Source organism: Doryrhamphus excisus, linkage group LG1 (assembly GCF_037039965.1).
Source record: "Doryrhamphus excisus strain RoL-2023G ecotype Guam linkage group LG1, RoL_Dexc_Guam_v1.1, whole genome shotgun sequence".
Taxonomy (NCBI): Eukaryota; Metazoa; Chordata; class Actinopteri; order Syngnathiformes; family Syngnathidae; genus Doryrhamphus; species Doryrhamphus excisus.
The window spans coordinates 6038582-6060669 of NC_136357.1; the positions used below are offsets into that span (position 1 = coordinate 6038582).

General features: G+C 40.2%; 1 protein-coding gene across 1 annotated transcript; it reads left to right on the forward strand.

Moving 5' to 3' along the window:
- Positions 1-122: 122 nt before the first annotated feature.
- On the forward strand, positions 123-22066 carry LOC131130998 (synaptic vesicle glycoprotein 2B-like). The gene is made up of 15 exons (XM_058075245.2): positions 123-483; positions 8496-9037; positions 9110-9333; positions 11167-11347; positions 13228-13379; positions 13462-13595; positions 13692-13781; positions 15368-15481; positions 15708-15796; positions 15914-15989; positions 16104-16192; positions 17116-17249; positions 18481-18678; positions 19697-19856; positions 20672-22066. Exons 2-15 carry the CDS (start codon positions 8784-8786, stop codon positions 20853-20855), a joined length of 2079 nt encoding a protein of 692 aa, XP_057931228.2. The 5' UTR covers positions 123-483; positions 8496-8783; the 3' UTR covers positions 20856-22066.
- Positions 22067-22088: the final 22 nt, after the last annotated feature.

The window sequence follows — 22088 nt, forward strand, 5'->3', positions numbered from 1 at the left end:
ACTTTCATCTACCCCCCCCCCCCCCCTTCCAACCGCCCTTCCCCACCCCACAAGCCACCCTCCATCTGCTTCTCTCAAACTAATAACCCCCGCTCTCCATCCCCTCATTTCACACACACTCCATCCTCACATCACTTCTGGATCCTACCCTCCCACAAGACAAAATGGAATAGTCTTACATACAATACAGTGGAGAAACGGACTGTACCATTGTGCAGTAGATAGGCAGGTGGCATCGGGGAGGAGTGCTGCAGAGAAAGAGAGACAGATGATGAGGAGAGAAAGAGGCTGGATCTATCTTGTCTAATCCCTCAGCTCTGTCTGCGTGCTGCCTGTGTTGACAAAGTGATGCTCGTCATCCATAGGCTACCATCGCTCCACACTCACGTTTGAGTCTGATTGACGCACTACGGGATAGTGTAGGTTTGCCGTGAGGCTGGGACATCACCGAGTACTCGTAAACTTCTGTTTGACTCCATTCTGGTAAGTAAACTACTTGTAATGTATTTCAGTTTTAATAGCTTTTCAAATATGTAAAATGTAAAATAGTGTCAAAAATGTAAAATATAGGACAAATATGTATTGTGTTATGTAACAACACAGATTTTTTTTTTTTTTATTAGACACAGACTAAACTGAGTGTGTAATAATCATAACGTCTGCTTTAATTGTGGATGATTTGTATGGCCGCAAGTAAACACATCGTGACCAAGACACATTTAGGGTCTTTCATATGCTGTTAGAGTAAGATAGAAGTTGAATTTATTAATAACAGAAAGCACAGTAGCATCTGTTCAGCAGAGATTGCTTGCCAATGTTATATAATGAATGCTCACACATTTATCACACTTCCTGTTGCATTCCTTATCTTACAAGACTTGGTTGTTTTTTTTTTGGCCAGAGTTTTGTATTTATATGACAAAAATGATAACAGACCTTTTCAAATGTTTAAAGATTTGTTTATTTTATTTTGTATGTACCATTCAATGTCTTTAAACTCAAACATTTTTTGCTACCTTCCTCTTTGTTTACATGCCAAGATTCAAGTTTAACTAATTCATTCATTCATTTTCTACCACTTATCCTCATAAGGGTGGCGGGGGCGCTGGAGCCTATCCCAGCTGTCTTCGGATGAGAGGCGGGGTACACCCTGGACTCGTAGCCAGCCAATCACAGGGCACATATAGACAAACAACCATTCACACTCACGTTCATACCTGAACTAAATGAATATTAAAGTTGTCAACTGAATTGGAAAAAACTCAAGAAAATAGTCTGTGGTCTGATGACATGAAATGTAGAACCTTATGGAAGGTGTGTGCTTCATTACATCTGGTGTAAAAGTAACGTCGTATTCCAAAAAAAAAAAGAACATCATACCAACAGTAAAATATGGTGGTGGTAGTGTGATGGTCCGGGGATGTTTTGCTTTCTCAATAGAGTTGCAGCAGTACACTGGAGCCTATACCAGGTGACTTTGGCCCAGAGGCGGGGTACACCCTGGACTGGTCCCCAGCCCATCACATTTACACTACTATAAGTGGCATTGTTGTATAAAAAATACATAGCAAAAATCAGATAAAGGAATGTTTAAGCAATTTTACATACAAGTAAATACGGGTGATGAACATGTCTAATATGTGGACCAAGCTAGTTCATTCATTCATTCATTCATTCATTTTCTACCGCTTATCCTCACGAGGGTCGCGGGGGTGCTGGAGCCTATCCCAGCTGTCTTCAGGCAAGAGGCAGAGAACACCCTGGATTGGTCGCCAGCCAATCACAGGGCACATATAGACAAACAACCATTCACACTCACATTCATACCTATGGACAATTTGGAGTCGCCAATTAACCTAGCATGTTTTTGGAATGTGGGAGGAAACCGGAGTACCCGGAGAAAACCCACACATGCACGGGGAGAACATGCAAACTCCACACAGAGATGGCCGAGGTTGGAATTGAACTTGGGTCTCCTACTGCGCATTAACCACTAACCACAAAATGGGTTGTTAACCAACAACAATTGACCAACAATTGGTTGTTAATATTTGTAATAAATAAATAAATTATCCGAGGCACGTAAAATGAATAGCATTCATAGCTTTCACATATACAAAATCAGTCTCATAGAATCGACCGCCAATTTGTCATTAGTCATTGTGTAGTTATAATAGACTACATTCAATGATCACTAGAGCATTAGTAGATAAACTATGCCAAATTACTACCACTAACTGTCAACAATCATAATAAATGAACATGCATGTGTTTATCACCTTTAAAGGGACACTTCAGATTTTTTGACATGAAGTCGTATGGCATGCCCATCAGCAGTGTAGTGCATCAGCGGTGACTTGGTCCCGTGAGTCTGGTTCTGGTCAGATTTCAGTGATGAGGTTAGTAGGTGGGGGCAGGGGGCCATTTTGGCTTCTCAAAACAGTATGCATTGCAACGCAGACAGAAAGTAACGCCGACTGATTTGTCATGTCTGAAGTATTTAAGTGATGCAAATGTATTACTCTTTTCAACGTATATTGTTTTGAGAAGCCAAACTCTTCCCTTAAACGACCCCACCAACAAACCAGAACTACAAAATCCAACCAGAACTCGGCTCACGGGACAAAAATGGGGGTGGTAAGTCACCTTTGATGCACTACACTGCTGATGGGGATACCATACAACTTCATGTCAAAAACTCAGAACTATCCCTTTAAGATGAAACGTACTAACATTCATTCATTCATTCATTCATTTTCTACCGCTTTTTCCTCACGAGGGTCGCGGGGGTGCTGGAGCCTATCCCAGCTGTCTTCGGGCGAGAGGCGGGGTACACCCTGGACTGGTCGCCAGCCAATCACAGGGCACATATAGACAAACAACCATTCACACTCACATTCATACCTATGGACAATTTGGAGTGGCCAATTAACCTAGCATGTTTTTGGAATGTGGGAGGAAACCGGAGTACCCGGCGAAAAACAGTCAAAAATAATAAAAAAAAATCTGTCTTTGGCAAACAGAAGCTGTAGTGATGAAATAAATGAGATACGTAATAAACGTGAAATACACACACGGGGAAGAACAGCTAAAAGCCTCAGTTAAAATCATGCTGAGATGCAAAAAGGGTGTGGACAGGAGACCAACTGAGAATGGGCTCTTTTTTTTTTTTTAGCTCAATCATCACTAAAATAAAATCAATGTATTGAAGTAAGCATGGACAGACACCTTCACTGTCCTTCAAACCCAGCTGGCGTCAGATCTGATGATGTTGCTGTAATGTCGTGCAGGTTACTTCAGCTCCAATTTGATTCAAAAGACCGACTGCACTGCTTCTGAAGTGTGTGTGTGTGTATGAAAGAGGGAGGTCTTCCTGCTGTAGATAGGAACACGATGCATTATTAATTGTGTCTAAATGACTGGGCCGACTCTTCGGCTTCCTCTGTTCACATCTTTCACAGGCCTAAGCAGGCTTGTTTTTTGTCTCAGATCATCACTTGCTATTTGTCGTATTGTAAAGCGTACTATACGCCAAACAAGGAGATTATAATGTGATACAGTACACATCTAGACGGGCTTTGAGCTTTCTGCGGTGGAGTGTTATATAAACAGCAGCCCCCTCAATCTAAAACATCCCGCTGTTGTTTAGCTCAGTCTCAAACAGGCTGCTCTTCAGTAGCACAGCAGCAGTATTGCAATATTTGAAGCGGTGTAGTACCCATGCAGATAAACCTTGAAGCCATTTTCACATGCCGGAGTTGTTGCTTGCAAAAAAATCAGCATTACTCTGCAAGGTATGTGAGTTAGCACAGAGTAGGGGTGCCGAATTATATTCCATGGGAATGGAATGGAATGGCCTTTATTGTCATTATACAAGATGTACAACAAGATTGGAGAGCTTCTCCTTTCAGTGCAGTAGTCAAGTAAAAAAAAGTATATAAAAGTAGAGTAAAAAAGACAATTTAACAAGAAATATACAAGATATCCAAAATATACACATAGTATTGCACAGGAGGGGCGGCACGGCGATCTAGTGGTTAGCGCGCAGACCTTACAGCTAGGAGACCAGGGTTCAATTCCACCCTGTGTGGAGTTTGCATGTTCTCCTCGTGCATGCGTTGGTTTTCTCCGGGTATTCCGGTTTCCTCCCACATTCCAAAAACATGCTAGGTTAATTGGCAACTCCAAATTGTCCATAGGTATGAATGTGAGTGTGAATGGTTGTTTGTCTATATGTGCCCTGTGATTGGCTGGCGACCAGTCCAGGGTGTACCCCGCCTCTCGACAGCTGGGATAGGCTCCAGCACCCCCCGCGACCCTCGTGAGGATAAAGCGGTAGAAAATGAATGAATGAATGATATTGCAGCTATATTAATTTTAGTGCAATGATAAATGGGTCATAGTGCAAATAATGACTGGTGTATACAGATGAGTAAAGTCACATATGAGTGTATTGTATTGGGTTGTTAAATAAAACAAATATGATTGAGGTAGTAACAGATGGAAATATTGCACATTTGCATTATGCTAATGAGCGGGTACGTTGTATGTCTGAGTTCAGGGTGGTGATGGCTCTTGGGAAGAAGAAATGCATTTAGTTAACTGGAAATGTGCAAAATTCCCACTTTGTTTATAACAGGGAACTTAAGAACGTCTTACCTTGGCCTGGTTAAAACATAGAAATGTTCCGCTCTGCACTATACAAGCCTGTTGTCCCTTGCAAACGGTACTGCATGATTGATAATACTTCCTGCATGCAGTATGAGTCCTTTCTGAAATCCTGCTTTGTTCAGTACTGAAATGCATCTGGGAAAAAAAAAGGATGGATGATCACAGAAGTTCATACTGCTTTCATACACATGTCACATTCAGAAGAATTCAGCTATCAAACCAGCAGTTTATTTATAGATTTTTCAAACAGGATTGGGTCCTCCAATGGGCCAAGAAGTACATCTTTTTGCAGCACCATGGCTGCTGTTTTTTTTTTTTTTGTAAATACACTGAAAACAAAACAGCCGCACTCACATGGGGTCGATTGAAGTGTGCTTCTTGGTCTTTGGTGGCAACAGGGGGTTGGTGTTACATTTACATGCCCCATGCACCATACAGGAAAATAGCTCAATATGAGTATTTTTGGACAGTCTTTGTGAGAGAAATTGTGCATTATTGTGTACAATTCCTAACCAAGTTTAAAACCAGTCAACCATCAGATTCCAATCTGACCCAACATCTGTTCCAGGAGCCACATCTTTCTGAGTTACTAATTAAAAGGATGAGGCAGACAAAATAGCAGGATTAACTGTAGCTTATTCATGCATTGTGAAGAACTATGATGTAAGATATATGCAATCTGTATATAAGATATGATTCTTGTTTTTCATTTCATTCATTCATTTTCTACCGCTTATCCTCACGAGGGTTGCGGGGGTGCTGGAGCCTATCCCAGCTGTCTTCGGGCAAGAGGCGGGTGGCCAGCCAATCACAGGGCACATATAGACAAACAACCATTCACACTCACATTCATACCTATGGACAATTTGGAGTCGGCAATTAACCTAGCATGTTTTTGGAATGTGGGAGGAAGCCGGAGTACCCGGAGAAAACCCACAAGTTTTCGCATGATTTGGGTTTCAGCAAAAAAAAAATTTGGACTTAACAAATAAGCCCATTTGCCCAGTATCATTCTGTTATATCCAAAAAAGCATTTTTTATTGAGTGTGACTGCTATATAATGCACCATGGGGCCAAAGAAAGTTAAATGTGCCAGAATTTGACAAAGAGGATAAATGCTATTGAGTTTGAACTTGTCAGGATGTACGCAAAATTTGCACCAGCAATACTTCCATCCATTCATCATATAAAATGTATTTTTGTGCATGAGGAGAACATGCAAACTCTACACAGAGATGCCCAAGGGTGGAATCGAACTCAATGAAACTTAATGAACTCAATAAACTTAATGAAAAAGGTAAACACAACCTGGAATTTATTCACGATTTCAAGTAAATTCATTCCATTATATTCCAGATTTGGAATCTCAGTCTGATGTGATTGCATTGAAGCTGTTGAAACTCATAGACTGGCCTGCTGCTGACTCCGCTATCAGATTAATTATGTTTGTGTTATGAGAAGACAGAGGGCAGATACGCTTGTGCCAGGCTGTGTAACAATGGCGAACTGATGAGGCTGCCATCCAGAATTTAATTTCCTGCTGCCCATCTGTCAGTAGCAAAATAGCCTGTACAAGTTGTTGGAAGGTTGGATCAATACTGCGTAACTGTCAATCGAAAAAGTCATTATGACTTCCATAATTTTCAGTCCGTTTAAATCAGTAAAAAAGTTTCAGAGCTCCATTTAGTCAGGACATCATAATAAAATCAAGCATTATGCGTCCAAAATATTGCCCCTAATTTTTGGGAGGACCAAAAAGATTTAGTTCGGCACCCTCTGCCTTGAAGGCAGCAGGGACTGACGGATGATCGGGTGAATTCTATCAGTTTCTTCTCTTAATCTGCTGTGTGTTGTGAATCACTGCAGCAACGAGTGTCAGATTACTTATCTCTGTTTTTTTCCCTCTCCTGCCTTGGGATGACTTGGTGTTTTATGCCTCATGGCTGCAATGTGCATCCTTTGCACATTTTGCCTAGAATGCTTCCCCTTGCATCAAATGGGCCCCACAAAGAAGCTCATACCTTAAGACAGCTAATCGCTAGCAGCTTGCGATCATACAACAGGAAACAGGCGGTCCTGCATGAAGGAGATCGATTGAAAACGGTCTCCAGCCAATCAGAACACACAACATAATGGACGGGTTCTCCTTTAGCCAATCAGGACTGTTGTGGCTCTATATTTAGCTGGCTACTTCAACTCTCACATTAGTATTAAACAGAGTATAAACAATCCAAGAGAGCACTGATAGAACACTCTAATACACCACAAGGATGCACAACACAATGCACATTCATATGCTGTTAAAGCGGGACCTATAACACTCAATTTCTAGATCTTCCAGAATCTGCACCTACTCCAGCTGTATTTCTTTGGATTTCCAAAACGGTCTGTTTTGATTTATTACGCATCCGGGAACGCCCATTCCGCTGTAACTGGTCACTCTCCCAAGACAAAACAGTGCAGCCGAGCAAGGAGGGGGGGCCACAGCTTGTACCCGGGGTATGTGTGAAACCAAGCTTTCTGAGGCATCCCAAACATCTGTCATGGCTCCCTTCCAAATGCACAAACCTCATTATGTGAAACTTTAGTATCGTTTAACACAATAATACAACATTCTAACAATATTTATAGAAGTAAGAAAAGTATAAAGAACATAATGGGTGCCCCTTTAAAATAGACCAAAGGAACGCTGTAATAGTGAAAATGCATTTACCAAATGTGCGATGGACTTTGACTTGGGTCGATTTGTGAGTTTTTCTGTTGTTTTCTATTATGAGAATACTGGTTGCCATATGTGGCTGGCAGGGGGGGTTGCATTTTACATTGTACCGGGCTGTCCACATGCTGTGCCCACAGCTTGTACCCGGGTATGTGTGAAACTGAACTTTCTGAGGCATCCCAAACATCTGTCATGGTTCCCTTCCTAATGCGCAAACCTAATTATGTGAAACTTTAGTATCGTTTAACATGACAATACAACATTCTAACAATATTTATAGGTCAGAAAAGTCGAAAAAGCATAATATGTGCCTTTTAAAAAAAAAAAGACCAAAGGAACGCTGTAATAGTGAAAATGCATTTACCAAGTGTGCGATGGACTTTGACTTTGTGAGTCTTTCTATTATGAAAATACTGGTTGCCATATGTAGCTGGCAAGGGGGGGGGGGGGGGGGGTTATTGCATTTTATATTGTACCGAGCTGTCCACATGCTGTGCTTGTGTCGGTGTCCGTCTGCATATAAACGGGCTCAATGAACACAACACAAACAGATCAATAAATCCATTCATGAATAAATGATTATGACAAACCCTCATATAGACATGAATAGATAGATGGATCTTACTCTACACTGGACAGGAATTATTCATTCATTCCTTCATTTTTTGCTGACTCATCACTCTCTGCTGTGTCATTCTTTAAGGAAAACTATGTAATGGTAATGGTTTATTTCATTTGAACATGCATCAGATTACAATTGAACGCATCACATATTCAGTTAACAGTTCCACATGTCCAAAAGGAGTAGGAAGAAGCAAAGCTTATTAAATCCTACCCCTCCATCTGGTACTTTTACAACCAGTAACTGTTACATTTGTTCACTTCCTGCTTTCCTAATTTTTTTTTTGTCACGTATCAAAGTAGGAGCTGATATGACCATACAATGACATAATGGGTACCATAGTAACTGTAAGGGAGGCTTTGTATATCTTATTGTAAAGTGAGATCATACTTTTTTACTAAATAAAAAGCATAATATATAAATTAAAGTGTTTTTTTTTCATTGTGTTTGGAAAATTAACTAATTATGTTTCTGTAATTTCAGACTCCAGTCACAGATACCCAACTGCATTTGCCCACATCAAGCCATGAGACAGTCATGAGAGGAATGCATTATTCCACACTGAATACAACAAATCCACAATAAGTGCAAAAAGAGTAAAAGGTGACTCCGATTGAAATCATTCCTCATCATGCTCTAACTGAAGGTTCATCCCACACCTCCATTCCAAAGGGTCAAGCAACCTCATTAATCTCACAAAACACACCAACACACAGATACGCCATTTGGTGTAAACTTTAGTCAGCCCGGAGAAGAACAGAAGCAGGCAACATGGCTGACCGTTACCAAAACAACGTATACCATCAAAGCGGTGGTGTTGGTGGTGGTGACAGCTATGGGACGTATGGAGAAGATGTTGGAGATGGTCATGATGGATATGGTTACCAAGCCGAATACCCTCCCCAGGAAGAGGATGCTGCTAGTGATGCGACTGAAGGTCACGATGAGGAGGACCAGATGTACGAAGGGGAATATCAAGGAATACCGCATCCGGATGAGGTGAAGGCTGCACAGAGAGCTTCGAGGTGAGACTTGTGGAAATTCAAATTTAGGTAGCACTTCAAGTTAGGATTTAGGATGTCTAATGTTTTTTTTAGGGCTAAATCTCGAGCTAGCGGCGCAGTCTCGGAACTGCAGGAGTTATCGGAACAGTATGAGGACATTATGGAAGACTGTGGACACGGGAAGTTCCAATGGATGCTCTTCTTGGTGCTGGGTCTGGCTCTGATGGCTGATGGAGTCGAATGTTTTGTGGTTGCATTTGTTCTACCGTCTGCAGAGAAGGATCTATGCCTGTCCAATGCGGAGAAAGGGATGTTGGGTAAGTTGTTCCACTTCCTTTATGTAAACGGGAATGTGTTTCTTGTCAGTGGGAATGTGGAGTCACAGGATGTATGAGGTGTGCTAAGACGCTATCTGCTGTGTGGAAAAGGCAGTTAGAAATTGAGTATAATAGGTCCTCCTTTAACAGCATATCAATGCGCATTGTGTTGTGCATCCTTGTGGTGTATTAGAGTGTTCTATTATTTGCGACGGGCAGCCAATCAGATCCTCCAGCTCAGGGCTTGGAACTTTTTGGGTCTCCCACTTGACATTTTTACATTAATGGCTCTTCTCTTTCGGCGTTTTAGGTATGAATGTGAGTGTGAATGGTTGTTTGTCTATATGTGCCCTGTGATTGGCTGGCGACCAGTCCAGGGTGTACCCCGCCTTCCTCTCGCCCAAAGACAGGGGATAGGCTGGGATAGGCTCCAGCACCCAAAGTTCATGTCCGAACCATCTCAGTCTGGCCTCTGTGACTTTATCTCCAAGGTCTCAAACATGTAATGTCCCTCTGATATACTCCTTCCTGATCCTATCCATCCTGGTCACTCCCAATGAGAACCTCAGCATCCTCATCTCTGCTACCTCCAGTTTCACTTGAATAGTTTTTTGCTATAAATTGCTTGCTAAATTCCACCCACGGCCATCTCTGTGTGGAGTTTTGTGCAGGGTGTACCCCGCCTCTCGCCGAAAGACAGCTGGGATAGGCTCCAGCACCCAACGCGACCCTAAAGCGGTAGAAAATGAATGAATGAATTTTGGGCTCATTCCAATTTCTTTTTTTTACATTTACAATTACATTTTTTTTTACATTTTTTATATTTGAAACTCTCCTTAGAATCTCCAATAGTGCAAAATTTAAATTCTTGCAATTTTTCAACTGGACTTAAAATTTTGATCAAGAGTGTAATCGGTTATGAGCTTTTTTTTTTTTTTATCATACAATAAATAATAGTAACACTTTACCACATATATACATGAATCTTAGTAAATGTCAATCATTTGCAGTACTGATGAGGCACATTATCTAGTGGCCACCGAGGAAGCAAAAATGAATGAGTTTGCGGCTGGAGAAGATAGCTTGCTGTGACCGACAGGGCGTCTTTATTGCTCTGCATATTTATCGGCCTGCATATATTCTAGCTGCTTATTTGTATGCTGCAGCTGAAAGTGAAAGAGCACATACTTGTAGGTTTTTCCTATGTAGAACTTGAATGCAAAATTGTGGTGTGGCGGAGAAAGGCAACTAAACAGGAAGACTAATAACAACATAGAAAATAGTACATTGCAGAAGGGGGAATGTCGGGAAAAACAAGCACGGCACAGGATGAGGAGAAAGCAAATGGAATGGTGAAATGAAGAAATATGGGTGGAGCTAAGAAAGTGCTGCAGTGCAGCCAACGTGATATGTAGATTAATATATTCATGAATTGTGTCTAGCTACTATTTCTATATTGATATTATCATTCATATGAATTTGGGTGTTTTTGAACGGTCACATAAGTCAATAACATGTATAGAAAATAAAAAAAGGAGGCAACATTACATGAATAGTTATTCCCACTGCTCCCCCCCTGTTGTATAGCCATCTGCACACCGGTGTTTGCTCCGAAGCCGCCTTATGCTTTCATAACATATGTCACAGTGCAGTGCAACATTTCACAATGACCTATAAAGAATATGGGATTGGAAAAAATAAATTAAAAAAATATATATATATATATATCAATAGGAAAAATGTCCGCCTTCACACTTGATGTAATGGAATTGGTTCGAATAGGCCAATGGATTTGTTGCTAGTAGTTTAAAGAGCGTTTGTTTCCAACTGCAGGTCTGGTTGTCTTCCTGAGTATGATGGTCGGAGCGTTCGTGTGGGGTGGACTGGCGGACAAAGTCGGCCGTCGGCGCTGTTTGGTTGTGGCGTTAGCTATAAACTGCATCTTTGTATTCCTGTCCTCGTTTGCACAAAGCTATGGCTTCTTCCTCTTCTTCAGGCTGCTGTCAGGCATCGGGTAAATATCCATTTACTATTTCCTTTATTTTGCTTTTTCACCATCGTTTTATACCCAATATGTCGCAAACACATTACATAGCCACATAACAAGTTACTGTATCATTGCAGTGGAAAAATCTGAGGCTTTTTCCTTTACTTTTCTCCATTTTGACTTTGCAGTAGTAAATACATGTAATGGAAATACACATGTAAATTAGGCACTACTGAGATCTAAGAACTATAAAGTTTATGAAGTATAAAGCATGTTAATATCATAGTTTCTTCTTTTGAGATGCAGTGCATTTGCTTTCATTTTTCCATGTACTGTGAAGCTCATATGATTTATTTAAAAGTCCACGTGCACAGACTGATGTTCCACTGCAGGACCAAGCACAATGCTTAAGCTCAGAATAACACTATTCCACTGGGAGACACACACACACACACACACACACTCAGAAATCAGGTCACGGCACAATGTGTATGATTCCCAGCCACAAACAGCTTGAAACGCATCAATACATGTCTTGTGGGTGTCGATTGTCATGGTCTGCCTTGTCTTATTGTCATGGATCTTCATGTGTATATATATATATATATATATATATATTATATATATATATATAGGCAAGGCAGGGAAGGTTTATTTATAGAGCACAATTTCTACACAAGATAATTCAAAGTGCATCATTCCGTAAAACATAAAATCATTCAATCCATCCTTTTTCTATGCCGCTTATCCTCACTAGGGTCGTGGGGGTATGCTTCAGCCTATCCCCATGGACATCGGGTCGCCAGCCAATCACAGGGCACATATAGACAAACAACCATTCACACTCACATTCATACCTGGCGCCACCCATAATGAGCTAGCTCTAAGAGTTCAGTTTCTATGTAATTATAAATGATAAATCATGTCAGGGAGCCATTAACCCTGTGAGTTATGGTAGCAAACTACCAAGCGCAGACTTCATAAATCTGGTGGGTAACTCATGAAGGCAGCACGTTGATGGACTCGAACTGCTGATGATCCCTTCGACTGTTTTGGCCCCATCATTGGATTTCTCAATAGTCACGTTTACATGAGTTTTTCTTTCCGAAAGCAATGGTATACATGGAAAGGAATATTCCAATCGCGTGTCTACATGCGCCGCTATAATCAACCAGAATAGTCAATGGGGCATGCGCAGTAAAGCGTAAACACCAACATCACGTGATACCGACTTCCTCGAGTTTTTCTTTCACTTGTTGGAGTAACTCCGTATTGCCAGTTTTTCCTTCGTCCAGTCTTGAAATTTAGTTAGAATCAAAAACAAACTTTCCGCAGCAGTCCAGTGCCGATTGCTCGCCTCCATTTTTTTAAATCGAAGAACGTCTCGAGCTGCGTGTTACGTCATATCTCAGCATTCGCTGAAAGAACGCACCCGGGAACAGGAAAAGATAAAGTTCAATCTTGCTAATATTTTATAATTAAGCTCGGCACATGTTTTATATAGATATATATTTTCTTTTTTAATAAAACTGGACTTGTGAATGGCGTATAGAAGGGTTTAGATTCTGTTCCACAGATGGCGCTAATGCACACGAAAGCTGCTTGCCAACCGCCAATAAACAACATTGGGAAAGGAATATTCCACCCCTGGGAATCCCATTATATATTCATTCGGATTGGCACTTTTCTTTCGGAATGAGGTGTATACAAAGGTTACATTCTTTCCGTTTGAGCAAATAACCCGAATGGAATTGGAATATTTGGGTCCATGTATACGTGGCTAATGTTGTGTCCAAAAATCATATTTAAAAGTATTATGAGCTTCCATAGCCTAGCAAGACAACCATTCATCCATTTTCTATGCCACTTGTCCTCACTGTAATTGAACAACTGCATCTCTCTTTCAGTATCGGTGGCACAGTACCAATCGTCTACTCGTACTTCTCCGAGTTCCTTCAGATGGACAAGCGAGGAGAGCATTTGTCCTGGTTGTGTATGTTCTGGATGATAGGTGGGATTTACGCCTCTTTCACTGCCTGGGGAATTATTCCCAGATATGGTAAGAACCTCATGTAATTGTATTAAATTGTTCAAATTGTTTATTTCAGTGCATTCACATCTTCATAAATGTATTTGTGCAGGTTGGGGGTTCAGCATGGGCACAGAGTTCCAGTTTCACAGTTGGAGGTTATTTGTTCTGGTTGCAGCTCTTCCTGCCATAGCTTCTCTGATCGGACTTACTTTCATGCCTGAGAGCCCCCGTTTCCTGCTTGAGGTGAGACACGCTTTTTCCTTAAATTCCGAGAACACAGTCGGAATCTGGTGTGATGGAGTGATTTTATATGATACTGGAAATGTTTGTTTGGAGCAGAATGCCAAGCACGATGAGGCATGGATGATTCTGAAGCAGGTCCACGACACCAACTGGAGGGCCAAAGGACAGCCAGAAAAAGTCTTCACTGTGAGTACATACAGATATCCATCTCTAAGGAGCGTAGGGCTTAAAGTTCAGCGCCGCTACAATGAATTTCCGTCACTTGGCGTGCGTCCTTTTGCTATAGCCAGGCTGTTCTAACACAATGCATCCATTATTACATTCCATTATAAGAATGTATTGACCCTTTAAGTGAATATTTCTTCCATGTTTGCAAATACTGTGCTTATTAATGCTGCATTAGGAAACATACTATTGACATTTGACAGGGTACAGTATATCATACATGATCAGCATTTTCATTCATTGTATTTTTCTCATAGCACCTCCATGGTCTTTCCCACGCCCGTCGATGCAGATCAATGTCATCTTGAGTTTTGAAGTTATGCACATTCAGTAGCTAGCACTGCACTCACAGGCATATACATTATCGTAAATCACTGTTTTTTTCTATGTAACTTTATGGAAAAGGTCAAAAAAATAGTGTCAAGAGATAATTGCAATGCAATTGCAATGCGGTAATTCTCAAATGGTGGGATTAGGTTGCGTCTCTTTGCCAAAAAAAAATCATAAAAAAATATTGTACTTTTATTCTGAAAGGGTAAGAGGCCTTTATGACTGGACGCAGCAGCCCCTCTGTCCCCCCAAAAGTGCAGTTTTCCTTTAACAACAACATTAGGCTACAGGATCACTGCAGAGACATCAGAGAAGGCCGTCGCGAGCACAGCAAGCTACCGAGCTAACTCGTTAGCTTCTCCGATTTACTTATTCTGAATTTTGAAAAAGCATTTCAAAAGGGAGTGCGGCAGAAGGACAAAGTAAAAAGACAAATGTTTTTACCACTTCCACACAGAATGGGAGAACTGTTTTTCACTTTGTCACGCGGTGTGATTGTAATGTAATATAACATCAATGTAGTTTTATCGGGCGGCACGGCAGACGAGTGGTCAGCGCGCAGCTAGGAGACCAGGGTTCAATTCCACCCTCGGCCATCTCTGTGTGGAGTTTGCATGTTCTCCCCCGTGCATGCGTGGGTTTTCTCCGGGTACTCCGGTTTCCTCCCACATTCCAAAAAAAACATGCTAGATTAATTGGCGACTCCAGATTGTCCATAGCTATAAATGTGATACAGTCAGTATAGAAAGCTTGTTGATGTGTGAAGAATGACATCACTTGCCGTTAATATTGTAGCGTTGGGAGCAATTCCTGGTTCCCAGCATGCTTTGCGGCACCATCTATGCAAATAGCTCTTCAGTTGCTAGTTTAAAGTAATGGTAATGGTTTTATTTCATTTGAATATGCATCAGATTACAATTGAATGCATCACATAATCAGTTCACAGTTCCACATGTCCAAAAGGAGTAGGAAGAAGCAAAGCTTATTAAATCCTACCCCTCCAACTGGTACTTTTACAATCACTAACTGTTACATTTGTTCAACTCCTGCTTTCCTAATATAGTTTACGTTCAAGTACGAGGTGATATGACCATACAATGACATAATGGGTTATTGTCACATAGTTGTTAGTTATTGATAGTTATTATAACACAATTTCCTTGTAATTAATGCATTTTGTTTCACGGCTGATTGTTTTTTTTCCCCTTTTCCTTTAGGTTACACACATCAAAGCTCCTAAGACAGCAGAGGATGAGTTAATCGAGATTCAAAGTGCAACAGGAACGGCTGTGCAACGGTGGGCAGTGCGCTCCCTAACGCTGTGTAAACTGGTATGTACATCACAACTAGTATAGGAGAACAACCTCAAGTCCCAAACATCTACCTTCTACTGTAAATATAGTAAATATATATCTAAAAAATATATATACATATATGGTTGTCTGATGTCATATGACATTTACAAAGTGACGTTTACATGATCGACTCGAACTACTTTGGCGATCTGCTGGTAGTAATCAGATACATATGGAATGTGTACTTCTGTTCTGGTCCCAGGTGGTGAAGAACGTTGTATCTCTCTTGTCTGCTGAACTGAGGTTGGCTACCCTCTTCATGGCCATTATCTGGTTCTGCATGGCTTTCAGGTTAGCTCACATTGTATTGTTTTTGCATTTAATAGCAACTAATATATGCCTTTATGTTACATTATATATGCCATATATATGTTATATATGCCTTTATGCTCTGTGTCACTGTCACAGTTACTATGGCCTTTCCGTGTGGTTCCCAGACATGATCAAGCACCTTCAGTATGAAGAGTATCAGTTAAAAGTCAAGGTAATGTTTGTAGTGTTATTACTTTCTGTAAATCATTAAAAATATATACAGTATAATGTATTGAAATCCATGTACACATACAAAATAATCATGCCTATAGTCGATGTTTTTTAGGTGTTCCATAAAGAAAAAGTGGAGAACTTTCATTTCAACTTTTCCTTGGAGAACCAAGTCCATAAAGAAGGGGAATACATCCATGACAAGTAGGTGCCATTTTACCACTCTCTGGACACTAAACTCATTTCATTTCCTGATTCATACATATGCAAATAAAATCACACAATCATAGGACTATTCTGTTTACACTTAGTGGATGAATATTGAAATGTTGAACTTAATTTCGTTGCACGTTCTCTGCATAATCCTGAGCAGGCAATGTGCTGTAAATAATCTTACCGGGATGCGTGCATCTGCTGCATTATGGATGCGGCGGTATCAGCATTTCCTGTCTCGGCATCCCTAGAACCTTGTGCTGATTACACAAGGACTAATGCGGCAATCATCCATTTCATTTGTTGGTATCACAATGTGCACGCTGTGCTTATGTGTATGAGAAACATTAGCTACATGTTAGCGAGTTAGCATTTTGCTGCATATACCTACTAGCCGTATGTACTGCAGTTGTCAAAGGGAATCATGTGCTTTGACATGCTTTGGATTGGCAATACATGGTATTTAGGCTAATGGTTTTGTGAGTGGCCTTTTATTGTAGCCAACCTAAGTCACACCTGTGTAATTAACATGCAGTATAATCATGCATCTTTAACACAGTTTTCCATATACAGTATGTAACCACTACTACTGTATACTACTTGACTTCTATGCTATCTGCAGAATCAAATAACCAGAATGGGACTTCACTTTAATACAGTAAAAGGTTTCAAACAAGTTTTCCGCTTGGAGGCTGTGTAGACCATCATGCTGCCATTTTTTTTTAATTGTGACGTTCATGTCCGTACATGCGGCAAAGCTTGTTTTTCCGTAGCAGTACTATCCAGTAGAGATTGACTGCTATGTATTACTGAGACCATTCTGCTCATTCTGCAAAACCCCGGCAATAGAAGTCAAGAGTCCCATGTTTTCTTTGTCTGTTGGCTTGTTTTTGTACCCCATCCCATGCCCATAGGTTCATCAAAATAGAGCTGAAGTCAGTCAAGTTTGAGGACTCATTGTTTGAAGACTGTCACTTTGAGGACATCAGGTCCACTGACACGGTGTTTGAGAACTGCACCATACGCAACACTTTCTTCACCAATACAGGTGGGTTCAGATGGAGCAGATCAGGTTCGTTCGAGCTCAACTTGATTGACGGTAGTAGAAAACTCCACTCCACTTGCTGTGTTGTTTAAAACACCCAAGTCATACTTGGATGTCATACTTAAAAGTAATAAAACATGATATTTATGTGTGTGTATCTGTAGGTAGATGATGCAATTACTGTAATTTTTGCTGTTGATCTAATACAGCAATGCGGGTAATTTATGGCTAAATTCTGTTCATCTTACAAAGAACACTAAACTCATCACACAGCAACTTAACCCTTAAATCTCCAAAGTCGCAAAAATTGAGACAAGCAAAATTGCAGAATTTGACACGCCACAGAGACAAATATAATACCTTACTGGTAGCAGCCCACTGCCCACTATGACAGTCCACAAAACAGCACATTTTGGAGCTTCGCTGTGTTGTGGATTGCAGCAGGAATGTAAAAAAAAACAAAACCACAGGAATAGCGACAGTTGTGGGAGATGAGCTTGTTGGGTATCGTTGAGACAGGGCTCTGACAAATTATGAGCCTGGTAACGTCACAGTATGCAAATTAGATGATTTAATTTTCTCCCATCACATACTTTGGGTCATACTGATGATTTTTCTCATTTACAGTATGCATTTATCTCTAACCGTTTTTAAGCTACTGTGTGAACTACAAATATTGTGTTAACACTCAAACGCAGCAACAAAGAAATATACAAACAGTAACAATATGAGTTTAACACAAAGTTTGCCCATTATGCATCCCTGAGCAAAGCAAAGCTGGGGCGCTGCAATGATGTCAGACTCCCTCTGGTGGACAGATGCAGCATTGCAGGACAATCCATCCATCCATTTCCACAATGAAATGTTTAATAGTATTTTTCCTTTTCAACTCGTACTTGTACCTGTTTATATATTTCATATGTACAACGTTTGGCCATTAAGTTGCTGTATGATGAATTTAGTGTTCTTTGTAAAATGGCACCGTGATTCAGATTGATTGACAAGCTTGTGAGTTTTTTTCAGAGCTCATGAATTTATGGTATAATACACCTACAAATCAAGGGTCGTGTTATACCCCTTTGCAGGCCCTCTTGTCTAATATTAGTGACTTCTGCTACCTGTGTCACCACAGATTTGTGTCATGACAAACTGCCATTTGTGTCAGTGATATGTATCGTATATAGAATGACAATATCTTCCACCTTACGTGTGATGGTCTTCCTATGCTCTGCAGACCTGAAGAAGAAGTTCATTGACTGTAAAATGGAAAACAACACCTTTGAGGACAATAAACATGGCTGCCACCTAGACACCGTTGAAGAGAATGACGTCCTGATATATTTGGTCAGCTTCCTCGGCAGTCTGGCTGTGTTGCCTGGCAACATCATCTCTGCCCTCTTCATGGAGAAGATTGGCAGAGTCAGGATTATAGGTGATGTTTATTGTACTGTGTTTTGTATTTGTATCATAAATAAACAACAACAAGATCCAAGGTTAATTTTATCATCACTATACCTCAATAATGTAACTGTTATAGATATAGAATTTTCACTTCAACAAAAAAATTCAACTTTAAATTCACTTTATTTACTTTTCCTCAAGCTAATTTGTTTTGTTTGTCTCTCCTGATATTATTATTATTATTATTATATTTAGTTTATTCTCGTAAAATTACGATTCTTTTCTTTTTAGAATACAACGTTTTTCCTTGTATTTTTTTTACTTTAGACTTGTAAAATTACAGCTGCTTTTTTCCATGTCTACTTTGGTATTTTTTTTTGTATTTCAGTTATTTTCCTTAGAAGTTTGTTTTCATAATGTTATGACTTTATCCCCATAGTATTTGTATTTTATTCCCATAACGTCTTCTGCAACCTTATCTGCCAAAACGTACAACTTTTATTTTGTTTCTCATGTTATGATTTTTTAAAAAAGGTCTCTTTTCTTGAATATTTCGACATTATTATTCCTCATATGACATTATTCTTGTTAAATTACATTTTTTTCTCTTAATATTTTGACTTAATTTTTGTAAAATTACAGCTCTCTTTTTTAAGTTTTCTTTTTAAATTATATTTTTAGAATGTGCCATGGGCCAGTGAAAAATGGCACCCAGGCCGCATTTTGGACACCGCTGGACTAAAATATCCTTGTAATATTCAGAGAATATTACACATAAAACACAAATATTAACTACTATTATTAAAGCTACTATAAACTACTATTATTAGAAAAAGCTCAGTAGAGCACAAAAAGCATAGTAGGTGTATCGAAATATGATTTGGATTGTGGGCCGACAAAAATGCTTTAATCGTAACTCAAATAGTAAAAAAAAAAATGTCTAGTTTGGGATGAGGCTGCAGTGATGAAAGGTGCATTTTTAGCTTTGTAAAGTTGGATTTTCAAGCATTCTTGTGATTTTTATTATTTTCCTCATCCTGGTCTCCTAGGTGGCTCCATGCTGATCTCTGCTGGCTGTACATTTTTATTGTTCCTGAGCTTCACCCAATCGGCAATCATCGCTTTACAGTGTCTCTTCTGTGGCGTCAGTGTGGCTGCATGGAACGGCATCGAGGTGGTGACGGTGGAACTGTACCCTGCTTCTAAAAGGTACCAGCATGTGTCACAACTGTATGAATTCTATACATATTTAGTGGTAAACTGTTTTATATCACACTGATAATTTATTGGCCGCAAGGTGGTTAACATGTCTGCCTCGGAGAACAGAGGTTCTGGGGTTTGGATTGCAACCCGGACCTTTAGGTAGCTGTTGGGTTAATAAATGTACTCTAAGTTGCCCATACAGAGGGGGGGATAAATATGGCGGAATTTGTTAAGTAAATAGTAAGAATTATTAAGTAATTTGTGTTGGACTGAGTTCAATAACTATTTGATGCCCAATTTGTGTAATTGGTCAATCAAGATGGATTTTGGCTCACTCCTCTTTACATATGCAGTCCAAATCTTCAATGTTCTGGGGCTGTCACTTGGCAACTCAAAGTCTCAGCTCCCTCAGAGATTTTCTGTGGTATTAAAGCTCGGAGACTGTGAGCAATGTGTTGGTTCTTCTTGCCTGAGCCATATGGTTTCGGTCTTTGCCAAACTGGAGGACTCCCATCCACAACCCATCTTGAGTGTTCTCTGAATAGGCCAGGAGGATCTGATCCAAGATTCTATGATGGTGAATGTGGTGAAGTCTTCCTGTAGCCTTAAACTGAGGAATCAAAAGCTGTATCGGCCACAAATATCAGCCCAAGCAAAATGGGCCATCGGCTAAGGGTGATGGAAAAAAATCGGCATCGGCCCCCAAAAAAAACATAATCTGTCCATCCCTACCTACTACCCCCACTATGGTGTGAACAGTTCTATGTACTATGTCTGTATGTACCCTATGATTGACATCCCAAATTCTGTCTATATCCCAGGGCTACAGCCTTCGGCGTCTTGAACGCTCTGTGTAAGCTAGCTGCAGTTCTTGGCAGCTCCATCTTTGCCAGTTTTGTGGGTATCACCAAGATCATCCCCATCCTGCTGTCCTTTGCTGCCTTGGTCTGCGGAGGTCTGGTTGCCCTCAAATTGCCCGACACACGAGAGAAGATCCTCCAGTGAGGTTTATTAAAAAGGGAGCGTTCCAAGACATGCGTACAGTGTTTGCTTGATGTGGAAGTCTTTGCAGCACCACTGGACTTTTACTGCACTTTTCTTTCAAGAATGCAAACAGCTAACACCTTTAAAATGTAAAATGGCGTGTTATGATGTTTTTCATGTTGGTTAAGCCTGATTCATATTTGTGTGATAAACAGATGGATAGTTTGTAGTTTGTTTAAAAGGCTCAGGCATCAGGGATGATGTGTGAAAATCATATTCCACATGATAGTGTTACTTGAATGACCATAATTACTGTACATTTACATAACTAACATTTGGTTCTCATTCCACTTGCTCTGTGTTGAATGCATGATGGGGAATGACATCACCAACAGACCACCTTTTTGGGGAAAAGTCTGAAAATATATTAATATTTACAGTAGTGAACAACTAACAACCCCATGCTGTTTGTCCAAATATTTTTTAAAGGCGTCTCTCTCTCTCTGAAATGGTGTAAACAATATCATATTTGACTTTCAGTATTGTTTTACAATTTTATGTGTGTCTTAAAGCACTTTGTGGTTATAGTAACTGGCAAATTGTATTATTAGCAATGGCAGTGTATTATTATTAACTTTACAATAATAATGTTCTATAATTAGGATATTCCCAACATTTTCAGGTGTACCCAATGACATGATATACTGGGAACAAAAATTAGTCATTTTAGTTATAAACATACGTATTTACGTTTAGTGGTTAGCGTGCAGACCTCACAGCTAGGAGACCCGGGTTCAATTCCACCTTCGGCCATCTTTGTGTGGAGTTTGTATGTTCTCCCCGTGCATGTGTGGGTTTTCTCCGGTTCCCTCCCACATTCCAAAAACATGCTAGGTTAATTGGAGACTCCAAATTGTCCATAGGTATGAATGTGAGTGTGAATGGTTGTTTGTCTATATGTGCCCTGTGATTGGCTGGCCACCAGTCCAGGGTGGACTCCGCCTCTCGCCCGAAGTCAGCTGGGATAGGTTCCAGCACCCCCGCGACCCTTGTGAGAATAAACGGTAGAAAATGAATGAATGAATGAAAATATACAGATGTCCAACAGTATGCCTGATGTTTACATTCTCTATCAGGGAATATGAATATATTTTTGGAGGATCAGATGGTTAAATGGTGGGGATTGTAACAAACATATATAAAACAGTTGGGGCCTGATCTAGTAAGATCCCAAATCACCCTACATAAATAAAA

What these genes read in the sequence shown, in the direction of transcription:
- LOC131130998 (XM_058075245.2), top strand. Translation starts at nt 8,784, where the DNA reads ATGGCTGACCGTTACCAAAACAACGTATACCATCAAAGCGGTGGTGTT. An exon ending in CCCTAACGCTGTGTAAACTG is followed by an intron (nt 15,482 to 15,707) that starts GTATGTACATCA and finishes TTCTGGTCCCAG; the next exon opens with GTGGTGAAGAACGTTGTATC. An exon ending in CACTTTCTTCACCAATACAG is followed by an intron (nt 17,250 to 18,480) that starts GTGGGTTCAGAT and finishes TATGCTCTGCAG; the next exon opens with ACCTGAAGAAGAAGTTCATT.